The sequence below is a fragment of the Perca flavescens genome, chromosome 12 (assembly GCF_004354835.1).
Source record: "Perca flavescens isolate YP-PL-M2 chromosome 12, PFLA_1.0, whole genome shotgun sequence".
Taxonomy (NCBI): domain Eukaryota; kingdom Metazoa; phylum Chordata; class Actinopteri; order Perciformes; family Percidae; genus Perca; species Perca flavescens.
This window is the reverse complement of record NC_041342.1, coordinates 31970835-31993335: the sequence shown is the minus strand read 5'-3', so window position 1 is coordinate 31993335 and position 22501 is coordinate 31970835. Positions and strand designations below refer to the sequence as shown.

Here is a 22501-nt window from a genome sequence, read left to right as displayed (position 1 = left end):
CTGCCAAATATCTATTCTGAAGCTGTAGGGGGAGTGCTATAGAGAAACCTGCCAGCAAACGGCAGAAATGGCCCAAACTGCATAGCGCCCCTTTAAATAAAGATACTACTAATGTAATAATACTATTTATTCAGCTGTATAATTCAAACAAAACAGCAACAAAATAAATAATATTTAACTATTAAAGGGGTGATAGAATGATTATATAGGGTATTTCACACTGTTCCTTAAGGTCTCCTAATAGGGTATGTAACAGTGGTTGGGCTGAAAATGTCCCAGTTGCTATTCTTTTGGCCCTTATGCATCCCTGTAGAATGTCTCTATTTAGAACGACAGCTTTTCCTTCAAATATGGTATGCTCCTGAATATTTAGATGAGCTGCGCGCTGATTGGTTGAGGAATTACTCACACATACATTGGAGACGAGGCAGCAGGTCTCATATTTCAGACACTGTAACATTATACATTGTTTGTTTGCTATTTCGTTATTAAATTCACTTCTGAGACTTTTTTATGCAAAAACTCAACTATATAAAGCTCAAATATGGTCCGTCTTATGAAAATGTATGGCTAAATGCAAATTTGGTAATACGTGTTTGACTTCAGAAGCTCCAGACAGTCTGAAAAGAAAGCAGGAGCCTGCTTGGCTCCATACCCAGGGGAAAGTCACCGTTTCTGGGTTACTGGCTCGGGGCGCCACGGAGCAGGCCAGCTGCTGGCTGCTGGCATAGCTAGAGTATATTTACAGTTTGAATTTCATCACGCCACTTATATAACAGCTAACCCAAGGTCTTGTAAAGCTAACGGTTGTGTCCGATTTCAATTTAATGAATTCTTGTGAATATGAGGGGTTTCGTTAGCTGCTAGTGTCCCTTCAATCTTATGGGTAAAGCTCGCTGCTAGTTAGTATAGTATAGTTAGTATATTATATATATACAGTTAGAATTTCGTCACAACATGTATATGACAGCTACCCTAAGGCCTTACAAAGCTTAGCTAACACTTTTGTCCAATTTCAATTTAATGCATTTTTGTGATAACTTACACCCCAAAAAATTGAATATTTGTTGCACACAAAAGCTGTTTAACTGATAGTCTCAATTTGTCAAAATTCTTATTGTCAGTTAACGGTTAAACAGTTTTAAGTCCAGCCTCAGATGAGCTCAGATGTTTCAGAGGTCTGGAAGTGAGATAATTGCATTACAAACTGGAATTGGAAGTTAGTTGTGCAATTCATAGGCTATTGGGGTTGTGCAATATGTTAGTTGTGCAATACGTAGGCTATTTGGGTTGTGCATTATGTCAGTGCATTGTGTCATTTGTGCAATACGTAGGCTATTGGGGTTGGCCAATATGTTAATTGTGCAATATCTCATTGCGCAAAGGGCTGTGCTACAGTTATTGCGGAGAATGCAGCCGACAGGGTTGTTCAATTAAAAAATCCCAATTAAAGGAGTAGTTAATGTGCTTACTATATAGGTACCTGTCTAATGTATATGAGAGCATTACTATATAGGGACCTGTCTAATGTATATGAGAGCATGTTTTGTGTTGCATGAGAGTGTTGAGAGATGCTTATTTTCTGTATTTTCTGTTGTCTTTGTAAAGTTGTGGAACGGACAAGGAGTCCAAAACAAATTTCCATTATGGGACAATTAAGTATATCTTATCTTATCAAACTGGAATTCAATTCAGTGTTCTTGCAATGCATCAATCTTTTGATTCTCTGTCTGATCCAATGAGCTGAGGTTTGCCCTCTTCACATCCTCAGTGAGTTTCTGTGTTCTTAATCTGAAGGATCCCCCCCGTCAGGATAAAAATGAGGTCTTACTCAGATTTTCCACCGGGCACGTCTGTGCAACGTTCCAGTTTTGTTCCGTCTTCCGCCCCGCGCCGTACCACACCGGGAGTCTTAGAAGCGGAGTGTCTTGCTGCTTGACTCACAGATTTTATTGTCTCTACAAGTGCTTTACAGAACAATCACAGGTTTAAAAAGCTATTATCTACCTTCCATTCCAAGCTCCCCTGCAGGTAAACTCCATGCCTTCTCTTTTCTGGTGTTGTCCATAAAAAAAATAAAAGGATCTGTGATTTTTCAAATTCCAAGATGAATATCTCATCCATGGTGTTGTAAAGGAGACATATACGATAGGGGGCAGGGGGGTCTTTTGGTGACAGGATGTTGCTGTTTCACTTCTTGCCCGGCTGTCTGAATGCCCCCCAAGTCACATGAAAATAGACCTGGTATACATGCAGTTCAGTGTCCCAAATTCCCTATGGAAGATTCTTCGTGCTAGCATGGGTAAACCCTGACGGACTTCCAGTAAATTTGAGATTTGCTCTGCAAGTCCGTCTGGCCAAGAGCCCATTCAAGCCCATTTCCGATTTTTCCAAATCGAGGCACCAATCACAACCGCTGAGGCGGGCTTTACACGATGACGATAGCGCAGCGACAGCGAGCAGCTTTTTGTTTACATTGAACATGACGGTCACCGCTTTGGCAGCAACCCGTTGATGCTGCTGTCGCTGCTACGTCACCCAGATCGTTGGTCTGATTGGTTGAAGGACTATCCAATTGCGCCCAGAGGCATTTGAGCGGCGTCCGTTGGTGACACCACTTTGGAAATGTGCTGCGAATGAAGCTTCCCCCAGACCCACTCTCAGTTACAACTGAGAAGGGTCTGGTGTCAACCAGGCTATCTACGTGCAGTTTAGTGTCCCAAATTCCCCCATACAATGTCCTTAATTATAAACCTGCTAAACAACCTGTGCGGCAATAATACACACAATTGTCACAATTTACAGTGTAGCCTAAAGAAATCATGATAGGCCTACTTGCCTAACCCCCATCCCTCAAAACTCGTTTTATCAACACTAATTGTTGTGTGCTTTTCTGGCTGCACCCCGACCCAGTCACGAACGGCTCTGCTCACCCGGATCCGAGGGTCCAGGCTACTCCCGACTTTGATTTGATTTGATTTATTTAATTGTAAGAGAGTGCCTTACACATGATAAAAGGACATCAAATACAATCGAGGATAAAAACACAATAAAGTCCAAGACTTATTTCCATTGTGGTCCTCAACACACATCAGGACAAGACAACCGACCAACCGAAGCACTTAGGCGCATGGGTATCGCTACATCTGACTAATAGCCGGTACACACCAACCAGACGGCCGACCCTCGGCAGAAAAGCAAGTCGAGATGATCATGCCTCGGATTTTGAGAGACTCTAGTCACGCTCATTCCACTCGCCATTTCCGGGTGAGTCCCGACTGCCCTGCCAGCGACTGAACATGTCAGGTTGGCCAAAATGAACGCCGACAGCCCCCCAGACTGACGACGGCACGGGACTCACTGAACAGATTTAAGTCACTGACCTCGCCAGACTGTCCAACGGCCGATTTTCGAGGCGTTCCGTCATAATCCCGCAGATGGTAGCTTTATGGTAGCTTTGGGACACTCCGTTTTTGGAAAATAATAAACTAACCTGTCTCAAATAAGACCCTCATCATTTGGGACGCTCAGTTTTTGGAAAACAATTTGGGACACTAAACTGCACGTATACCAACATACCTGGCTGCTTCACACCCGCATCAGGGACACGTTGTGGCGCGATTGGTGGAATATCAAGCATTGACTTGAATGGCTGTGATTGCTCGGGGTGGTCTCGGCGTCTCCGGAACACAGCACAAACGCACCCGGTGGAAAATAGAGGTTACACTTAAATCATGTTCGACCCAGATTCAAAGCCAACGCTGCACAGAAGCAAAATTACACAGAACTTCACTGATGAGCGGTAGTCCTCTGGGGAATGAAGAGAGTCTGCCTGCAGTTTCCACACACTGGATTATTTGCCTCAATAAAAGTCTGTTTTGTTGCAAAGCCTCAGTGTGTAACCTTGGTGGATCCAGAGCATTGACTCAGTGCAGAGAGAAGCATTTACCGGTGTAATTATTAACCTTTATACAACTAGAGAAGGGTGACTCTTTTTCCACCTACTCGTTCCTTCAGTGGTGCATTAACACCTGGCAGCAGGCCAGTATAATCACAGTTTGCTCTTGTTGGAGTTGAATTAAAGTGAATGAGCTGGAGACGTTTGGAAAAAACTGATTTCCAAATCCCTTTAATCACAGAAAAGCTGCATAAAAGCAGTCAGAATTAACATATAGGGAACAGCAAATGTTCATTTGAGTCTAAAAGTCAACTTGCAAGTTGCTTAAGATAGCTGATAAATCATAGAGAAGAATGTATTGCTTTATTGCTTTTGTCAAAGTTACATTATCAATATGTGGTTGTGACACACAAGTCCTCATACCAAAATTATAAAAAATGTGGTTTCTTATTGCCTTTAAAAATCAATTTCTGATCTGCCACCGCGTAACCGCTATGGTTAAGATTTGGTTGAAGCCAAAAGCTTAAAATCTTTAGTATTTCAGTATATTAAATATTACGGCCTGTTATCTTTTAAGAAAAACCTCAGATGTGGGGGTGTGGTTTGATCAGATTTAACTGACACCAAAACAATTGACCAACTGTCATCAGATTGTTGCGTAATCCTCATTGGTGCATGGTAGTAATAAACATGACATCACAATGTTTCCTGATTCAAAATAGTGAGAGGAGCAAATGTGAAATAGACAAAAGTGTTTAAACATTCATATAAGAAAAGGTTAGAAAAAGAAGGAGACTGCTCCGGTACCTCTGGAAATTTCGCCAGATGTCCCTTATGTAGGCTGGATGTCCGCGGCCTTGGGCTTCCTTTGTGTCTGCATTTTAACCTCCGGTAGATTTATAAGGACTATGGTTAACTGCTCCTCAGATCTCTGCAGGGTAAATCCAGACAGCTAGCTAGACTATCTGTCCAATCTGAGTTTTCTGTTGCACGACTAAAACTACTTTTGAACGTACACTTGTTACACTTGCACCAAAACAAGTTCCTTCCCGAGGCTATTTTACAGATGCACTGTGGCTCCGTGCGGAGCTTAGCCCCACCCAAAACGATTGTGATTGGTTTAAAGAAATGCCAATAAATCAGAGCATGACCTTCCTCCGCAGCGCTGTGGAGGAAGATCTGGCAAAGCGAGACAAAGTATAAGAAAGCCCCAAATTCCACATAATGAGGCAAACAGAACAAAGCCAGTCATGTGCGTAACCATAAGTGAAGTAACGTAACAAATGTACTGATTTTTATTTTTATTACATGTCATTTAGCTGACGCTTTTATCCAAAGCAACTTACAATTGCTACATATGTCAGAGGTTGCACTCCTCTGGAGCAACTAGGGGTTAAGTGTCTTGCTCAGGGACACATTGGTTGATGCTTCGCAGTAGGAATTGAACCCTGGTCTCCCACACCAAAGGCACATGTCATAACCACTGCGCCTTTTAGCCTTTAATAGACAGGACAGCTATAGACAGGAAAGGGGGAGAGAGGGGGAAGACATGCAGCAAATGGCCACATGGCCACACTCAAACCCTGAACCGCTGAGTCGAGGACTGAGCCTCTGCATACGGGCCCCCGCTCTTCCAGCTGAGCACTTAATAGGAGATAGAAGTAGGATAGAAGTAAGGGGCATTATCACCGGACAAGCATTAAGGTAGGACACAGGTGATGAGTGGCAGATGTGTGAGAGGGGAAGTTTTTGGGGAACAGTTTTTGACTGACTGCAGTCGGACATTGGAGATTTGCTCCTCGTAAATGGTCAAATTGGCTACAACTTTTAATTTGTTGCTGCCAACTGGGGTGGCAGCAGGGGTGGCAAGGCTTTCTTTTAGGGTGGCATTTGCCACCCTATGCCACCCTGATAGATCCGCCCCTAGGTTGGAATAAACAACCCAAATTGTTGTATGGTTTGGAGGACTTGTTGAAAAAAATCTTACTTGGACTGTGGTAGGAGACAAACAGTTTCACGTCCACTCTGAGAAACTTGCATATAACCACTTTAACATAATATAAAATATAATATAATCAACAGACATATTTCCACTCTCCATTAAGACTCAGATTTACAACTTGTACTCAAGAAAGCCCTCTGAGACCTTGTCTTTGGTGGGAAGACAAAAAACAGCATGCCAGAGGAATTAATGAGGTCATTACTCATGCTATGCAAACAACAACACCGTTTGAACAAAGACAAATAAGTAATGTGGAATCAATCATTATGCGGGAAGGAAATTGTAAGTGTTGAGGTATGACACATACAGTATGTAGCTGAAGCGGTGTGACAAATGAAGTGGTAAATGACCTTCGCAGCATGGTGGCTGCCGTCTGAACCGATTGGTGGGATTGCTGTGGACGAAGTACACACGGCGATACACCGATAAGAGCCAATGAGGTTTAACCATGTATCTGGCTAGTTTAAATAGCTAACGTTACTGTATTGTGTGAACGGATAGCTTAATTTAATGTTGTATGGATGATCTCAGTGTAGTTGTTCATGGGGTCAGACATATGTTCCCACAGTCCTATGTTCCCACAGCTCTATGCTCCCACAGCCCAATGGTCCCACAGCCCTATGTTCCCACAGTCCTATGGTCCCACAGTCCTATGTTCCTACAGCCCAATGGTCCCACAGCCCTATGTTCCCACAGCCCAATGGTCCCACAGCCCTATGGTCCCACAGCCCTATGTTCCCACAGCCCAATGGTCCCACAGCCCTATGGTCCCACAGCCCAATGGTCCCACAGCCATATGTTCCCACAGCCCAATGGTCCCACAGCCCTATGTTCCCACAGCCCTATGTTCCCACAGCCCATTGTTCCCACATTTCTAAGATTTTTCTTAACATTAGGCCCTGTATTAGGGTTAGGGTTACATTCCATTTGTAGTCCATTGCTACTGGATAATAGGTTTGGTTTAACTGACTACCAGATTGGGAGAAAGGGGGAGATAACCTGACACAAATTTATGAAAAAGGTAATGTGGGAACATAGGCCCTAATTTTTAAAAGAAATGTTAGAAATGTGAGAACATAGGGCTGTGGGAACATAGGGCCTAATTTTCAGTGACATTTCTTTTTTTTTTTTTTAATGTGGGAACATAGGGCTGTGTGAACATAGGGCCTAATTTTCAGTGATTTTTTTTTTCTTCTTAGAAATGTGGAAACATAGGGCTGTGTGAACTTAGGCACGCTTTCCCACAACAGCGCACACAGATTTTAAAGGCGTTTTGGACATGAAACTTTTCCTTTTGCGCAAATTCTAGAGTATTGCTTCATAGAATACTTTTCTACCAAGACATTTCTCTTTCTTTCAGAGGGAAATATGGATTACTTTGAAGATTCACATTTTTAAATTTCAAATATCAGGAAACTTATCAGTAAAAAAAAACTCTGTAAAAAAAATTTAACCAAACTGTGAAAGACTTTCCTTCTTGTTTCCCATTTTTTATTCTTCTCTTCTTTCGTCAATTAAAAAAATAAATAATATACTACACTACAGTGGCACTCATACATTTATGAACCCATGCTAAAGTTGATTAAAAAGAGGAATACAAAAAATCATCTTTTGGGAATTGATCTTAATGCCTTAATTAAAAAAATAAGGAAAAATCCAACCTTTAAGGACACCAATTTTCTTTGTGAATGAATAATTTATCATAAATAAATAAATGTTCTTCCTTAAAATACAGGGGGCATAAGTCAGTCCACCCATGTTAAATTCCCATAGAGGCAGGCAGATGTTTATTTTTAAAGGCCAGTTATTTCATGGATCAGGATACTATGCATCCTGATAAAGGTCCCTTGGCCTTTGGAATTAAAATACCCCCGCATCATCACATACCCTTCACCATACCCCCACATCATCACATACCCTTCACCATACCCCCACATCATCACATACCCTTCACCATACCCCCACATCATCACATACCCTTCACCATACCTCCACATCATCACATACCCTTCACCATACCCTCACATCATCACATACCCTTCACCATACCCCCACCCCCATATCATCACATACCCTTCACCATACATAGAGATTGGCATGGGGTACTTTCCATAAAATCATCTCTCAATGCAAATCAAACCAGCTATTAGGCTGACTGAAATATGCCTGCCTCTATGGAAATTTAACATAGGGGTGGACTGACTTATTCCCCATGTATTTTAAGGAAGAACATTTATTTATTTACGATACATTATTCATTCACAAAGAAAATTGGTGTCCCTAAAGGTTGGATTTGTTCTTTAAGTTGCAATTCATGACAATTAGCTGTAGTGGAGTATTTTCCTTATGTGGTTTTGTTATTAGTGTGTTTTGAGTTTTTCCTTCCAACCCTAAAAATCTTGGCAAATCGTTAACCCCCCCACTGTGATTGCACTGAGTATTTTCTACAAACATGTCTGCTGTTAGTCTACTTAGGATTGTAGACAACTGTTGAAAACCTCAAAACAGACAAAGCACAAAAAGAAAAGAAAGTAAAGTAGAAACGACATCCTGTTCCAGGCAGATTGTAACCTCCAGCGGGACAAATGATGAGAATAAAGGCTCCTGCAGAGCTAAAAACCTTCCCAAGTCTCCCTCCATTATTCAAGGTAAGACCTATTTTGGCTCTGCGGCTAGCTGCGGAGCATGGGAAAGGACACTCTCGTCCTCGCTGGGCACGCTCGCTGTCGTTAAGCTCTGTACATAGGAACGGAGGGCGAGCCGTCCCTCATTTCCTGTCATCTCGTCACTGGAACCGCAAATTACGCCACCGTGGAATTGATGAGCTGTCATGCGCGACCCTGCAGAGCTGTCAGGGGGCTGACACCCTGAAATGAGCGGGTCCGGACGAAAAAGGCAAACAGCTTAATTTCTGAGAATACTGCGACATTTTGATCGCCGGGAGGCCGCACAGACTGATAAACTCCACATAATGTATGCAGCCTTTAATGTGATTCGGGGAAAGTAAATGAAGGGATTCACTCTAAATGGATGTATATCAGTATATCACACTATTTATAACTTAAAACCTTTGAAATGTAAAAAATGGTTGTTAAAGGAGGTGACATGCTTTGGTCTCTCTTTGACGTAATGAACATGAAACGTGAAGATGAAATGCGCACGCAGGCATGATATACGTAACCAAAAGGTGTTTTACTTCCAACTTAGATTTAGATTTAGATTCAACTTTATTGTCACTGTGCAGAGTACAAGTACAAAGACAACGAAATGCAGTTTGCGTCCAACCAGAAGTGCAAAAAGAGCAGAAAAGTGCAGCAATTTGACATTCAAGTATAGACAGGACAAGAAATATAGTTCAGTGTAGACAGTAGTATACAGTTGGTTAACAGGAGGTGGTATAGAGTAATATAAATTAAATATAAATGTGTGCAGTGTATTAGCAGTTACCTTACAAGAGCAGAATAAATATGGATATGTAATATGAGCAGTGTATGAACAACATGTACAGATATGTGCAATGTAGCAGCAGTAACATTATAATAGTAAAAATAATATAGATATATGCAGTGTATTATTTTAAGACAAACTAAATAAATATGGATATTCAGTACGAACCATATAGACAGATATGTACAGTATGTACAGCTATGTGTAGTGTAACAGTACACTGCACAATGAAAGGTGAGAATGAATTTCATACCATTTTTTATGCAGGAAAATTTAAAAGCAGCAATTAAGTTACAATATAAAAAGGCCTGACTCAGTTTAAAAACTGGTTTCCAGCAGGTTCCTGTTCTGCAGCAACATAGAACATTGAACACAACTTCGGCACATGGGGACAAAAACATCCATACAGGACATCATCATGGACTAGACAGATACAATAAAACATTAAATACGGACAAACAACACTAGAACAATACATGTGTGCAAGTGTGACTATCAACAAGAAACTGTTTGTATGACTTTATAAAACATGTGATGGATGATAGTGTTCGAATGTGATGGGGAATGTCATTCCAAATTTTGGTGTAAGTATAAAAAAAGGATTTCTGACCATAGTTGTTTTTGTATGGGGGAACTGGAATGAGAGCCTGTGAGACTTACCTAGTGAAGCGTACTGGTCTCATATTGTGTGTCGGAAGAAGAGAAGTAAGTGCTGGTGAAGAGCTATTTTGAATCTGAAAATAAAATGCAATAGCGTGGCTGTTACAAGCACCGGTCAGTTGTTGGCATTACACCTTCCTAAGCAGCAGAGGAAACCTAACAAGCGGATTTGTGGATCCCACCAAAGAGGTCGGTGATGAACGTATGTTTCCAGTGCCAGACTGTGATTGCTACCCCACGCAGAAAGAGACACAGAGATGGCAGTAGGGCTGGGCACTATATTGGTATTATATCAATATCGTGATATGAGACTAGATGTAGTCTTAGATTTTGGATATCGTAATATCGTGATATGACAGTGTTGTCTTTTCCTGGTTTTAAAGGTTGCATTACAATAAAGTGATTTCTGAACTTACCAGACTGTTCTAGCCGTTCTATTATTGGCCTTTTCCCCACTTGGACATTATGTCCACATTACTGATGATTATTTATCTAAAATCTAAGTGTGAAAATATTTTGTTAAAGCACCAATTGTCAACCCTAGAATATCGCCGCAATATCGATATCGAGGTATTTGGTCAAGAATATCGTGATATCTGATTTTCTCCATATCGCCCGGCCCTACCCAGATAGCAAGCACATTTGGGCCGATTCCGGCTGAAAAGCGCTACTGTCGGCTCAGTGTCGGCATCGGAGTAAAGATAATGGGCCAGAGTCGTGCCGACTGTGTACACAACACTTCTGGCTGACATACAGCTTTTTATGAAGAGCCAGTGTCGGCTTAAAGCAGTTTTGCTCGCGCTGGCTCATATACAAACAAACAAAACAAATAATTTTACAGGGTGTGGGCCTCATCTGGGCCGGAGGGACTGTTTTTGTGTCTATTTTCCATGTGTGGACCAGTTTTGGGCCGGGGACCCAGCCAGAACTGGGCCAGAATTGTAGCAAGGATGTGGCCCTGTGGTGGGCCAGACAAATTTTGTTATGTGGGTAGATGGCAGGCTTTTCTCATGAACAATTCGTACACAAAAAGTAATGCAGTTCAATTCATAATTATTCCACTTATTTATTATTGTATAAACCACACTGACTGCCGCTGTATGAGAGCGCAAAAATCCTAAAAGAACGGAGTGGAGTTCATGTCCAGTTTTTAACCGAGATTCTCTGACGCGCAACTTCATTTGTACGCTGCAACTTTCCGGAGCAGCTTTCCTTCTGAAGCTCCAGCGATGTGGGAACTGCAGATTTACAATTAGATTTTCATTCCGTTAGCCTACATACAGTATAAAGGACAAATGAAATAAAGGGCACGTTGAACTATAGCCCGCTCTGACCAGTGCTTGATAGCGTTCAGTTTTGGCGAAGGATTTCAGTAATTCTCTGTTCCTGGGAATCAGCAGAAACAAGCTACAGTGGAGACACAGCAGACGACAAGGAGGTAAAAATAGACTGAATAGCAATGAGGCAACTTTCCTCTCGCCCTGAAGCCGTGTGAGTCAAAGTGGGGGGAGGGGGGGGTGCTTCTCCTCGTAGGGACCTCTCGCAGCTCCTTAAGGTTTAGGAGGGAACGATTTTACCCGATCTAATCCGCGGCCCTGCTTCTCTCGGATAAGGGGAAAGTGGGACAAGATTTGCACGCTGCGGGGGAGGATGTAGCTTCTACCGTGTGCACATTTCCATTCAATATTCTGTCTACATTTTGTTGCGTTTTGATGACATTCTGAATTAAAATCGGAATTAATCGCGCTTTAACCAGAGTCCTCCAGGCAAGACGGTAAGTAGAGATCTGCGGAGGGTGATTGTAAAAACATCTCTGGGGAGCTCTTCTTTTTCGCGATTAATTTGAAGTTTACTGTTTTTGATTAAACATGTGAGGGCCCGTGAGAGCCTTAGATTAGATTCGTGATCAGGTTATATCGCCGAGAATATTATTTAGTCAGTAAGTAAGATGCTCTTACCCAGGGTGATTTAATTGAGCAGCAGAACAGACCGCAAATTAAAGATAACAAACATCAACCCAATGTAAAATAATAGGCCTACAAATCCAATCAAATATTAAATATATGAAGTAGTGCAGCATCCAAAGCCACACTGCCCTGAAAACCAACAGACCTTTTTCACGGCAGACATGTTGACATGTCATAGCAGGAAAAGCACAGGTGTGTTCAAAACCATTAATGATGGCTGCATTCCACTTAGGAGAGGTGTCACTGCCCTATGTGAGTCGAGCGCAGATTTGAGTCGCAAATGCGTCATTTTGCGACAAGTAGCCTCCAAGATGCTAACGGCTTTTTGAGCTAACGCACAGTCTTTGAGCTAACATTAGCAATCAAACAATCATAGATAGCTAAAACGTTTTTGAAATGACTGCTGCTGCTGGCTACAAGTTAGCAATCAAACACAACAAAGACTGTCACTTGAACCGCGTTTTGAGCTAACGTTAGCAATCTAACAATAATAGATAGCTAAAACATTTTTGAAATGACTGCTGGCTACAAGTTAGCAATCAAAAACACAACAAACGCTGTCACTTGAACGGCATTTTGAGCTAACGTTAGCAATCAAACAATCATAGATAGCTAAAACGTTTTTGAAATGACTGTTAGTTACAAGTTAGTAATCAAAAACACAAAAAAGGCTGTCACTTGAATGGCATTTTGAGCTAACGTTAGCAATCAAACAATCATAGATAGCTAAAACGTTTTTGAAATGACTGTTAGCTACAAGTTAGTAATCAAAAACACAAAAAAGGCTGTCACTTGTATGGCATTTTGAGCTAACGTTAGCAATCAAACAATCATAGATAGCAAAAACGTTACTGAAATGACTGCTAGCTACAAGTTAGCAATCAAAAACACAACAAACTCTGTCACTTGGACGGCATTTTGAGCCAACGTTAGCAATCTAACAATCATAGATAGCGATAAAACGTTTCTGAAATTGTTATCATGTTTTGTTATTGTATGTAAAGAGAAACGTTTATTATTTTATGGATTTCACAAATTTCAGTAAGATGTGTAAGATATGCCGTAAACCGTTTAAATCTGAGCATGCGCGACTCACATCTGCGCTTGACTCACATCGGGCAGTGACATAGACCCTGGTATTGTGCATGCTGACTCACTGATATAGCTTACTGGGACACTTGTTAGAACTGAGGCATCGTTAAGGTTATTAATTTCAGCTGTGCTTTTCCTACTATGACAAGTCAACATGTCTGCCGGGAAAAAAGGTCCACGACTGCCTTACCATGTAGTAAAAAGTTGAACTCCACCTGGTGACTCGTGTTTTCTGATAGGAGCGCCGCTGAAGTGGCCAATACACATTATTCAGCATCCACGGGGTTAAAATCCATTTTTCATACGCTTTCTGTAATAAAACATCTAAAACATCAGATGGGGGGTTCATGGAACAAAATCTTATCAGACGGGGGTCAGTGGTCTAATTTTGTGTCAGTTCAGGGGTCTTTGACGTGAAAACGTTTGGGAACCATTGGTCTAAAATGTCACTTACATCGAGGCATTAAGGTTTTCCCTCATTGGAACTAAGAGCGTACTCACACTTGGCCCAGTTAAACCGGGCCAGAGCGCATTTGCCCCCAAAACCCGGTTTGTTTGACTTGTGTGGTACCTGCGGGCTGTGCCCGTGCCCGTATATATTGAAAGAGGGGGACCAGGGCACGGTTCGGTTGGACTCGGGCACAGGTCTGGTTCGTATCTTATATATCACACGTGTCAAACTCAAGGCCCACGGGCCAAATCCGGCCCCTTGCTAATTTGGATCCGGCCCCTATATACATTTAGGTTCACAATACATTTTGGCCCACCTACTTTTTTAAGGTTTTTTTCCAACATTTTTCACGCTTTTGGCATTTTCTTAGACATTTTTTTGCCGACCAAACTGTGAGTGAGAAGGCTATATGAGACATGCAATAATTCAGTCAAAGATATTTGACTTCTCCCATGACATGAAAGCAATAAACTCTATGTCTGGCCCTTGATGTGATTCTCACTTTCTAGTGTGGCCCTTAAGGAATTTGAGTTTGACACCCCTGCAGATGAATGGGAATTGTAGTCGGCAAGTCCCGCAATGTAATGATGTAAGCGTGCTTGGGCCCTGATTGCAGTGTGAGGGGCAGGCCAGCGTGTGGTGGGGGTGGGGTGGGGGACAATCATGCTCGGGTACACGGTTCAAAGCAGTTGGGCCCTAAGAGGCCTAACGTAGGCCTAGACCAAGTCGGTACGCTTGGTCTAGGCCTACGGTCTAGAAACGTGCTAAATTCTATTCGAGTCTCGTTGGAATTGAACAAAAAGGGGCAGGAAAAACAAGATGGGAAATAGAGGACAGGACTAGAAGAAGGCAAAGAATCTGAAGAAAGGGAGAACTATTTGGAGACAGACAGAGGGATGGAAGAAGGGAGGAGGAGAAGGAAGGAAGGAAAGGATAGTAAGAAACAAACAGGGAGGAACGAAATGGTAGAATTGGGGATTAAAGGATAAAGGAGCGTGGGATGAGGAAAGACAGTTAAGATGAGGAGAGAGAGAGAGAGAGAGAGAGAGAGAGGGGGGAGCACACAAACAGAGGTGACTGTGACGTCAACCCGGAGCCCAGCTGACTCGCTCGCTGACCAACCTCGCGCTCCCTGCACTACTCCACGCGGCGGCTGCTGCTGCACGCCCTTTTTAAACACCGAGGAGGAGGGGACGAAGAAGAAGAGAGAGAGAGGGAGAGAGAGAGAGAGAGAGAGAGAGAGAGAGAGAGAGAGACGGAGGAGGTGGAGGAGGAAGGAGGCTCCGTTCTCATCCTCGCGCGCAGCACGGGGACTGACAGGACAGTGGGGTATTTTATTTTTTTGGGACACTTTCCATGCACACGAGCCGCTTTTATTCCCCCCCACCCCGTCGCGCGGTCTCTCCTCTCTACAGAGATAACCGAGTAGGACTGTGACGGAGGACCGTTGTGTTTTCTTGGCACCGCCCCCCCACCACCCGCCACTCTCTCTCCTTCTAGCTTCCCCCCCCCCCCCCAAGCCAGGTGTTGCATTCAATCCAAGCGCGAGCCCCTCGTGTCGATGGAGAGGCACGAGAAGGAGGGTTGATCCGTGCTGCGGGAGCTCGCGCACTCGACTCCGTCTGAACCAGTCCGAGAGCCTCTCGTGCAATAACAAGTTTGACAATTTTGAATTTCCTTCTGACGGAAAAGGGAACGGATTATATGAACGGATTCTGAAGTCTTTGTTGTCGTTTTCTTGGCTTCTTCGGTCATCGGATTTTGTCTTTTTATTGTGGCATCTTTTCCTGAACGTTACCGTAAAAACGGGAATTAACGTGATTTGGGCTTTTGTTTTTCTTTGCTCTACAGCGGCACGCGCAAATAAGAAAAGGAACGGCAAAGTAAACGGACCCAGCTGTGCCAACGACGCGCGAGCCGATAGATTCCATAGCCTATATATATAGGCTATATTTTATATTTTTCTTTTCCTGCTGCCTGACACCGCGTGCACCCCGGACCTCCGCCTTTGTTTTTTGACTGATCCCGGCTGCCCGTGTGGCGCCGCGTGCACCCCTGATGGTGCGGACGGTCGGCGCACGGTGGCTCGAGCTGCCGTTTGGACACGCCGCCCGGTGATGGAGATGATGATGATGATGGTGCGGGTACGCGGTTGATTCCGGGAGATGCTTTTCCACTCGAGTGGGATTTACGTGCTGTTTCTTAAGTGGAATCGTTCGCGTGACGATGACCTCCAACCGCGCTTTACGCCGTGCTGCGCTCGCCCCGAAATCTTCGAGCTAACCGTTCCCACAGCCGGGAACTGCGGGAAGGGAGGGATAATATTAACCGACGCAACCGTGAGGAGAAGAACCCAGTAACAGCAGCAGCAGCAGCAGCAACAGCAACAAGCGGCAGCGGTGATGGAGCTGTCCGAGGTCCGGTGCTCCAGCGCGAGCGAGGAGCTGTACACCATCAACAAGACGCCGAGCAGCAGCAACAACAGCAGCGGCAGCGGCAGCGGCGGCAGCGCGCGACCCAAACGCCTGCTGTGGCAGAACGCGGTGCGGCACATCACCGAGCAGCGGTTCATCCACGAGCAGGGCGGGGGAGGCGGGGCGGGGGTGAAGGACGAGCCCTACGACCCGAGCCAGGAGGGCGCGCGGAAGCATTCCGCGGGGCGGACGTCGGTGGGAGACCGGCACAACAACGGCGGCACCAAGGTGTTCCCGGCGGAGCGCGCGAGCAGCGACCTGGGCTTCCTGCAGATCGACTGCGCGCCGAGCAACTCGGACTTTTTCCTGAACTGGGGCTACACGTACCGGGGCGTCATCTTCCCCACGCTGCGGAACTCCTTCAAGTCCCGCGACCTGGAGCGGCTCTACCAGCGCTACTTCCTGGGCCAGAGGCGCAAATCCGTGGTGGTGATGAACATCCTGGACGTGGTGACGAAGCTCACGCTGCTGGTGCTGCACCTGACGCTGGCCTCGTCCCCGATGGACCCGATCAAGGGCACGCTCCTGGGCTTCTTCACGGGCGTCGAGGTGGTCATATGTGCCTTAGTGGTGGTGCGGAAGGACACCACGTCGCACAGCTACCTGCAGTACAGCGGCGTGGTCACGTGGGTGGCCATGGCGACGCAGATCCTGGCGGCCGGCCTGGGCTACGGGCTGCTCGGGGACGGGGTGGGCTACGTGCTGTTCACGCTGTTCGCCACCTACAGCATGCTGCCGCTGCCGCTCACCTGGGCCATCATGGCCGGCCTGTTCACCTCGGGGCTCCACATCCTGGTCCAGATGCTCATCTCCCAGAATGCACCGCTCTCCACCAACCAGGTAAGCCCACCTCCCTCACCTGTCCTCCGAACTACACTCATCCCCGCCCCTTTTTCTCCATCCTTCTCTCCTCTTTTGTCTCCTCTCCTTTCCTCTTCTCCTTCTTCTCCATCCATCCCACGCCCTTTTCTCCATCCTTCTCTCCTCTTTTGTCTCCTCTCCTTTCCTCTTCTCCTTCTTCTCCATCCATCCCACGCCCTTTTCTCCATCCTTCTCTCCTCTTTTCTCTCCTCTCCTCTTCTCCTTCTTCTCCCTCCATCCTACGCTCTTTTCTCCATCCTTCTCTCCTCTTTTCTCTCATCTCCTTTCCTCTTCTCCTTCTCCATCCACCCCACGCTCTTTTCTCCCTCCTTCTCTCCTATTTTCTCTCCTCTCCTTTCCTCTTCTCCTTAGCTTTTTTTCCTGCCCTCCTCTAATCTTCTCCTTCCATCCCGCTCTTTTCTCCATCTTTTTCTCCTCTTCCTCTTCTCCTTAATTGACCTCCTCTCTTTTGCCTTCTTACTCCTTCGTCTTCTACCGCCTCCTCCTAATCCTCCTGTTTTCCATCTTTCACCTCCTCTGTCTTCCCTTTGTTGCTCCCTTAGTCTCCTTTTTTCTATTTCCTCTCCTCTTTTTCTCTATGTCCCTCTACTCCCCCCTAATCTCTTCCCCCTCCGTCTCCCTTTGCCTCCCCTTTGCCTCCCCGTAATCCTCTGCTCCTCCTTTACAGTTTCTCCACCTTCACCTTCCTTCCTATTTCTTTACTTATTCTTCCTCTCTCTCTTCCGTCCTGCTCTATCTCTTTCTACCTTTCTTCCTCACTTAGGCGTCTCCACCTCCTCTCCTTCTACCTCCACTCTCCTCTCTTCCATCCAGACCTCCTCTTCTCTCCTATCTGCCTTTCCCTTATATTTTCCTCATCATCCTTCACTTCTTCTCCTCCTCTCCTCCATCCTCTGCCTCAGACAGTCTCCATTATTGACGGGCCCATGCTTATCTTCAGTCTTCCATCTCCCCTTCTTCCTCCTTCTCCTCTGAACCGAATAGTAAAGAGAGTCTCTTTACTATTGGGTTTGTTAGGGCTCCTCAGTGCCTCAGTCCAGAAACCACCAAACTTGTTGACAAATGTCCACAGTGCTAACTGATGCCTGGCGATATGTTGGTGTTTTACCCAAGCTCTCATTGGCTGGTTTTCATCGTCCATTTCCTTCCTTTTCCGCTTCATATTTCTGCTTGATTTCAGACCATAAAAATTATATAAACTGGGCAGTAGTTCATTTGCAGCGGTTTTGTTGTTGTGAAACTACACTTGGCTTGTGGTTTTTGTGTGTGAACATGTGTTAGTTTGTCCATTTCCCTGGGCTGTTTGTCTGGGATTTCCTATGTGTGTAAGGTCTTGAATGGATTTTTGAAAAATGTCAGTTGTAATAGTGAAATATGGCCCTTTCTGTTTCTGGGTGACATCGGCCTGATCTGACTGCTGAGGTTTCAGCACCAGGAGCTGTCCAACACACACACACACACACACAAGCGCACGCACACACACACACACACACATAATCACACAGAGAGACGGACATTCACACACACACACACACACACACACACACACACACACACACACACACACACACACACACACACACTCAGAGACAATCACACAGAGAGACGGAGACACACACACACACACACACACACACACACACTCAGAGACAATCACACAGAGAGACGGAGACACACACACACACACACACACACACACACAAAGACAATCACACAGAGAGACAGACACACACATACAAACACACATACACTCACACACACACACACACACACAAAGAGACAATCACACAGAGAGATGGAGACACACACACATACACACTCACGCACAAACACACCCAAAGACAATCACACAGACACACACAAACACACGCACGCACAGACACACACACACACACACACACACATACGCACAAAGAGACAATCACACAGAGAGACGGAGACACACAAACACATGAACGCACGCACGCACACACACACACAAACACACCCAAAGACAATCACACTGAGAGGCGGAGACACACACACACACACACACACACACACACAGATAATCACACAGAGAGATGGAGACACACACACACACAGATAATCACACAGAGAGACAGACACACACATACAAACACACATACACACACACACATAGAGACACACACACACACACACAAAGAGACAATCACACAGAGAGACGGGGACACACACACACACACACACACACACACACACACCCAGAGACAATCACACAGAGAGATGGAGACACACACACACACACACACACACACACACACACAGACAGAGACACACACGCACACACACACACACGCACCGCAGCTCTGAAAAGGTTCTGCCCCCCCTACTGGTGAATATTATAATCATAAATCAGCTTTTACAAAACCTGCATCCATCCCAAACCTTTTCTCGCCATATTTAGGTCAGTGTAAGTGTGACGAGGAGGACTAAATGCTGACTTTCAGCTCAGTGTTCTTTACATGCACGTCACATAACCAGTTTAGGAGCAGCAGTTTGTTTTATGTAAAGCACTTTGAACTGCCTTTTGCTGAAATGTGCTACACAAATACAGCTGCCTTGCCTTGCCTTCATACAGATTTATACATCAGGTGCAGCACGCAGCCCTAATCGATAGGAGCGTTCTGTCACTCAACGTTCTGTTGAGGAGGGAAATAATAATACTGAAACTGAGCTGTCCCTTGTTTCCTAGTACTCCCCTTCCTGGAGTCTTTGCTTTCGAAGGCAGTCCGCGGCTCAAATGTCAGACAGTACAGCTGGTATAATGTGTTCGAAAGCTACAGCACCGTACGGTCTGCCGTTGCTGTGTCGGATTTATGGAGGCAGAACAAGAGCTTTTTAAACTTCAGATCGAGGGCTTTGATACCCGACTCAGTACGTACAATACAACTTTTGTTCTCGTTGTTGTCGTGGGGAAACCTAAGCTGTGAGAAAAAGCCTCCTTCCTATTTCTCTTACTGCGTAACTGTGATAAAACATAAGACATGGGAGGCTGTATTGTCATTGCACCTGCTGTCTAAAAGTATTGCAAGGAATTTGTACTGGTGCTCCCTGAAAACTAAATTTAAATATATATATATAAAAAAAAAAACATGCAACAACAAAGCAAACAGTAAAAATATAACGTATGAGAATTTAAATTTAAAAAGGCAAATCAGATATGAGCAAGAAGTGGACATGTCCCAGTGAAATTGCAATCTTAATGAACATATGTATGCAGCGATATTGCTCGTTACAGATACATAAGTGATGGGATGGAATACTATACTGCAGGTGATGATCGTGCAAGCTATAAATCAACAAAATGCATTTGATTGGCCGCGTGCGGCACACTGGACAGATTATAGTTCGTGCTGTCCATCTCGTTTGCTGTCAGGACTAAAAGGGTGGGACAGCGTGGGATCGGAAATCTCAGCGAAGGCCTCGGAAGTGTTTTCCCTTTTTTAAATCGGTTTTTATTTTCTGCAGCGCATAGATCTCATTTTCAGAACTGAGGTCTCCATGTCGACATGAAAACTCCCCACATCAGCAGTCCGCTGTGAAATGTTTCTCCCCCCCGTCAGCTCGCTCCTTTTTGTCCCAGGCCGCGAGCGCCGTGAGAGGAGCGGAGATGACAGCCGTCAGGCGTCCTGAGGATATCCGTAGTAGAGTTTGCATCAAAACACTGGAGGACGGTTATGGGTCACACATCACACAGACACATGAAATGATCTGAAGTATAACCACAGACAGTGAAACAACAATCAACAGCACAGCAAAATAATAAAAATAAAAATAAAATATAACAATAATAGATAATAATAATAATAGATTATAGATTTCTATGGAAGACTTGGCGAGGGTTTAGGGGGTCTTTCCTCAAGAAAATGTGATGTTTTTCAATAAAAGAAATATGCAATTTCACATCATTTTGGTCCGTGTCTAAAACGTTGGAAAATCTAGAACAGTTTTCAATAGTAGGCCTATTTATCAGTTCAGCGACTAAAGGGAAGTCCATGCAGCCATCCATCCATCCATCCATCCATCCAGCCATCCATCCATCCATCCATCCATCCATCCATCCATCGTTGTATGCTTATCCGGTGTCGGGTCGCGGGGGCAGCAGCTCCAGCAGGGGACCCCAAACTTCCCTTTCCCGAGCCACATTAACCAGCTCCGACTGGGGGATCCCGAGGCGTTCCCAGGCCAGGTTGGAGATATAATCCCTCCACCTAGTCCTGGGTCTTCCCCGAGGCCTCCTCCCAGCTGGACAGGCCTGGAACACCTCCCTAGGGAGGCGCCCAGGGGGCATCCTTACCAGACGTTTTGGAAGATGTTACCGTGGACTGTGGTACCTTTGTAATTTCATTTCTCACTATCTTTCGGACAGTTTGTACACCAACCGTTTGAGGAAAAATAATGCTGGTCACCAGGCTGTCCACATACACATTTGGAGTCATGCCTTATTTTCAGCGTGTTTTTTCTGATGCAGCAACGAGTCACGCACGTACTGCACCGGTGGAACGCGGTGAAAGGTCACTGAGCGTGCTCAGTGCGACTCTATAGCGGCCTGATCTGAAGGCTGGATGAACAGAGCCTTGTCCTTACCGGTGTCACGCTGAATCCCATCATGCTCCACTTCTGAGAGCTGACTCGGCCGACCCAATGCGTGGCCGTATAGCTGACTGTGGATGCGCTGCAGCTGTCTGTACGCTGCTCTGTGTGTCTCGTGTGTTGTGTAGCTCGGGGGATTTCCAAGCTTCCCCATCGTGTTGTTCAGCTGTGTTGTGTAGCTCGCAGCTACCGGCCCAGCGAGGTCCGGGGTCGAGGCTGCTGTTAGATGGATTTCGGGAGTCTGACACTTTCCTCTTCATAATTTTTGCAGATCATTTCATCTTCGACACAACTGCAATGCAGCCTGATTTCTGACCATAAAAGCTTTTCCATTTGCTTCTTAAAACACTTACTTGTCAGGTTTTTGTTTTGTGATTACCCCCCCCCCTTCGTCATCACCACCCACCCAGACAAAGAAAAGATGACAGTAACTACACTAAGGATGGGCAATATATTGGTATTATATCGATATCGTGATATGAGACTAGATATCGTCTTAGATTTTGGATATCGTGATATGACATAGGTGTTGTCTTTTCCTGGTTGTAAAGGCTGCATTACAGTAAAGTGATGTCCTTTTCTGAACTTACCAGACTGTTCTAGCTGTTCAATTATTGGCCTTTTCTCCACTTAGAAATTATGTCCACATTACTGATGATTATTTATCTAATATCTCTTAGTGTACATTTTTTGCGAAAGCACCAATTGTCAACCCTAGAATATCGCCGCAATCGTATCGCAAAATTTGGTGAAGAATATATGGTGATATCTGATTTTCTCCCTATCCCCCAGCCCTAAACTACACCATTCAAGACCATTCAACAAAATAGTAACACAATTGACAATCAACCATAAACCAAATAAACGTAAGTATAAATGACAACACCATAAGCCCATCATACACGTCTCTCCCCAGCACAAAGCTTCTTAGGGAGTCCTCCATAAAGCTCAGCTACTTTCCCCGTTTTTTAGTGTAGACATCTAATCTAAAAAAATTTTTTTGGGGGGTTC

General features: G+C 44.8%; 1 protein-coding gene across 2 annotated transcripts in view; it reads left to right on the top strand.

Moving 5' to 3' along the window:
* Positions 1-15075: 15075 nt before the first annotated feature.
* Positions 15076-22501, top strand: part of adcy8 (adenylate cyclase 8 (brain)) — a 129974-nt gene continuing 122548 nt past the window's right edge. For both annotated transcript variants that reach the window (XM_028592754.1, XM_028592753.1), the window contains exon 1: positions 15076-16831. In XM_028592754.1, the coding sequence (XP_028448555.1) occupies positions 15920-16831 (912 nt within the window). In that variant the 5' untranslated portion in view covers positions 15076-15919. The remainder of the gene's footprint in view (positions 16832-22501) is intronic.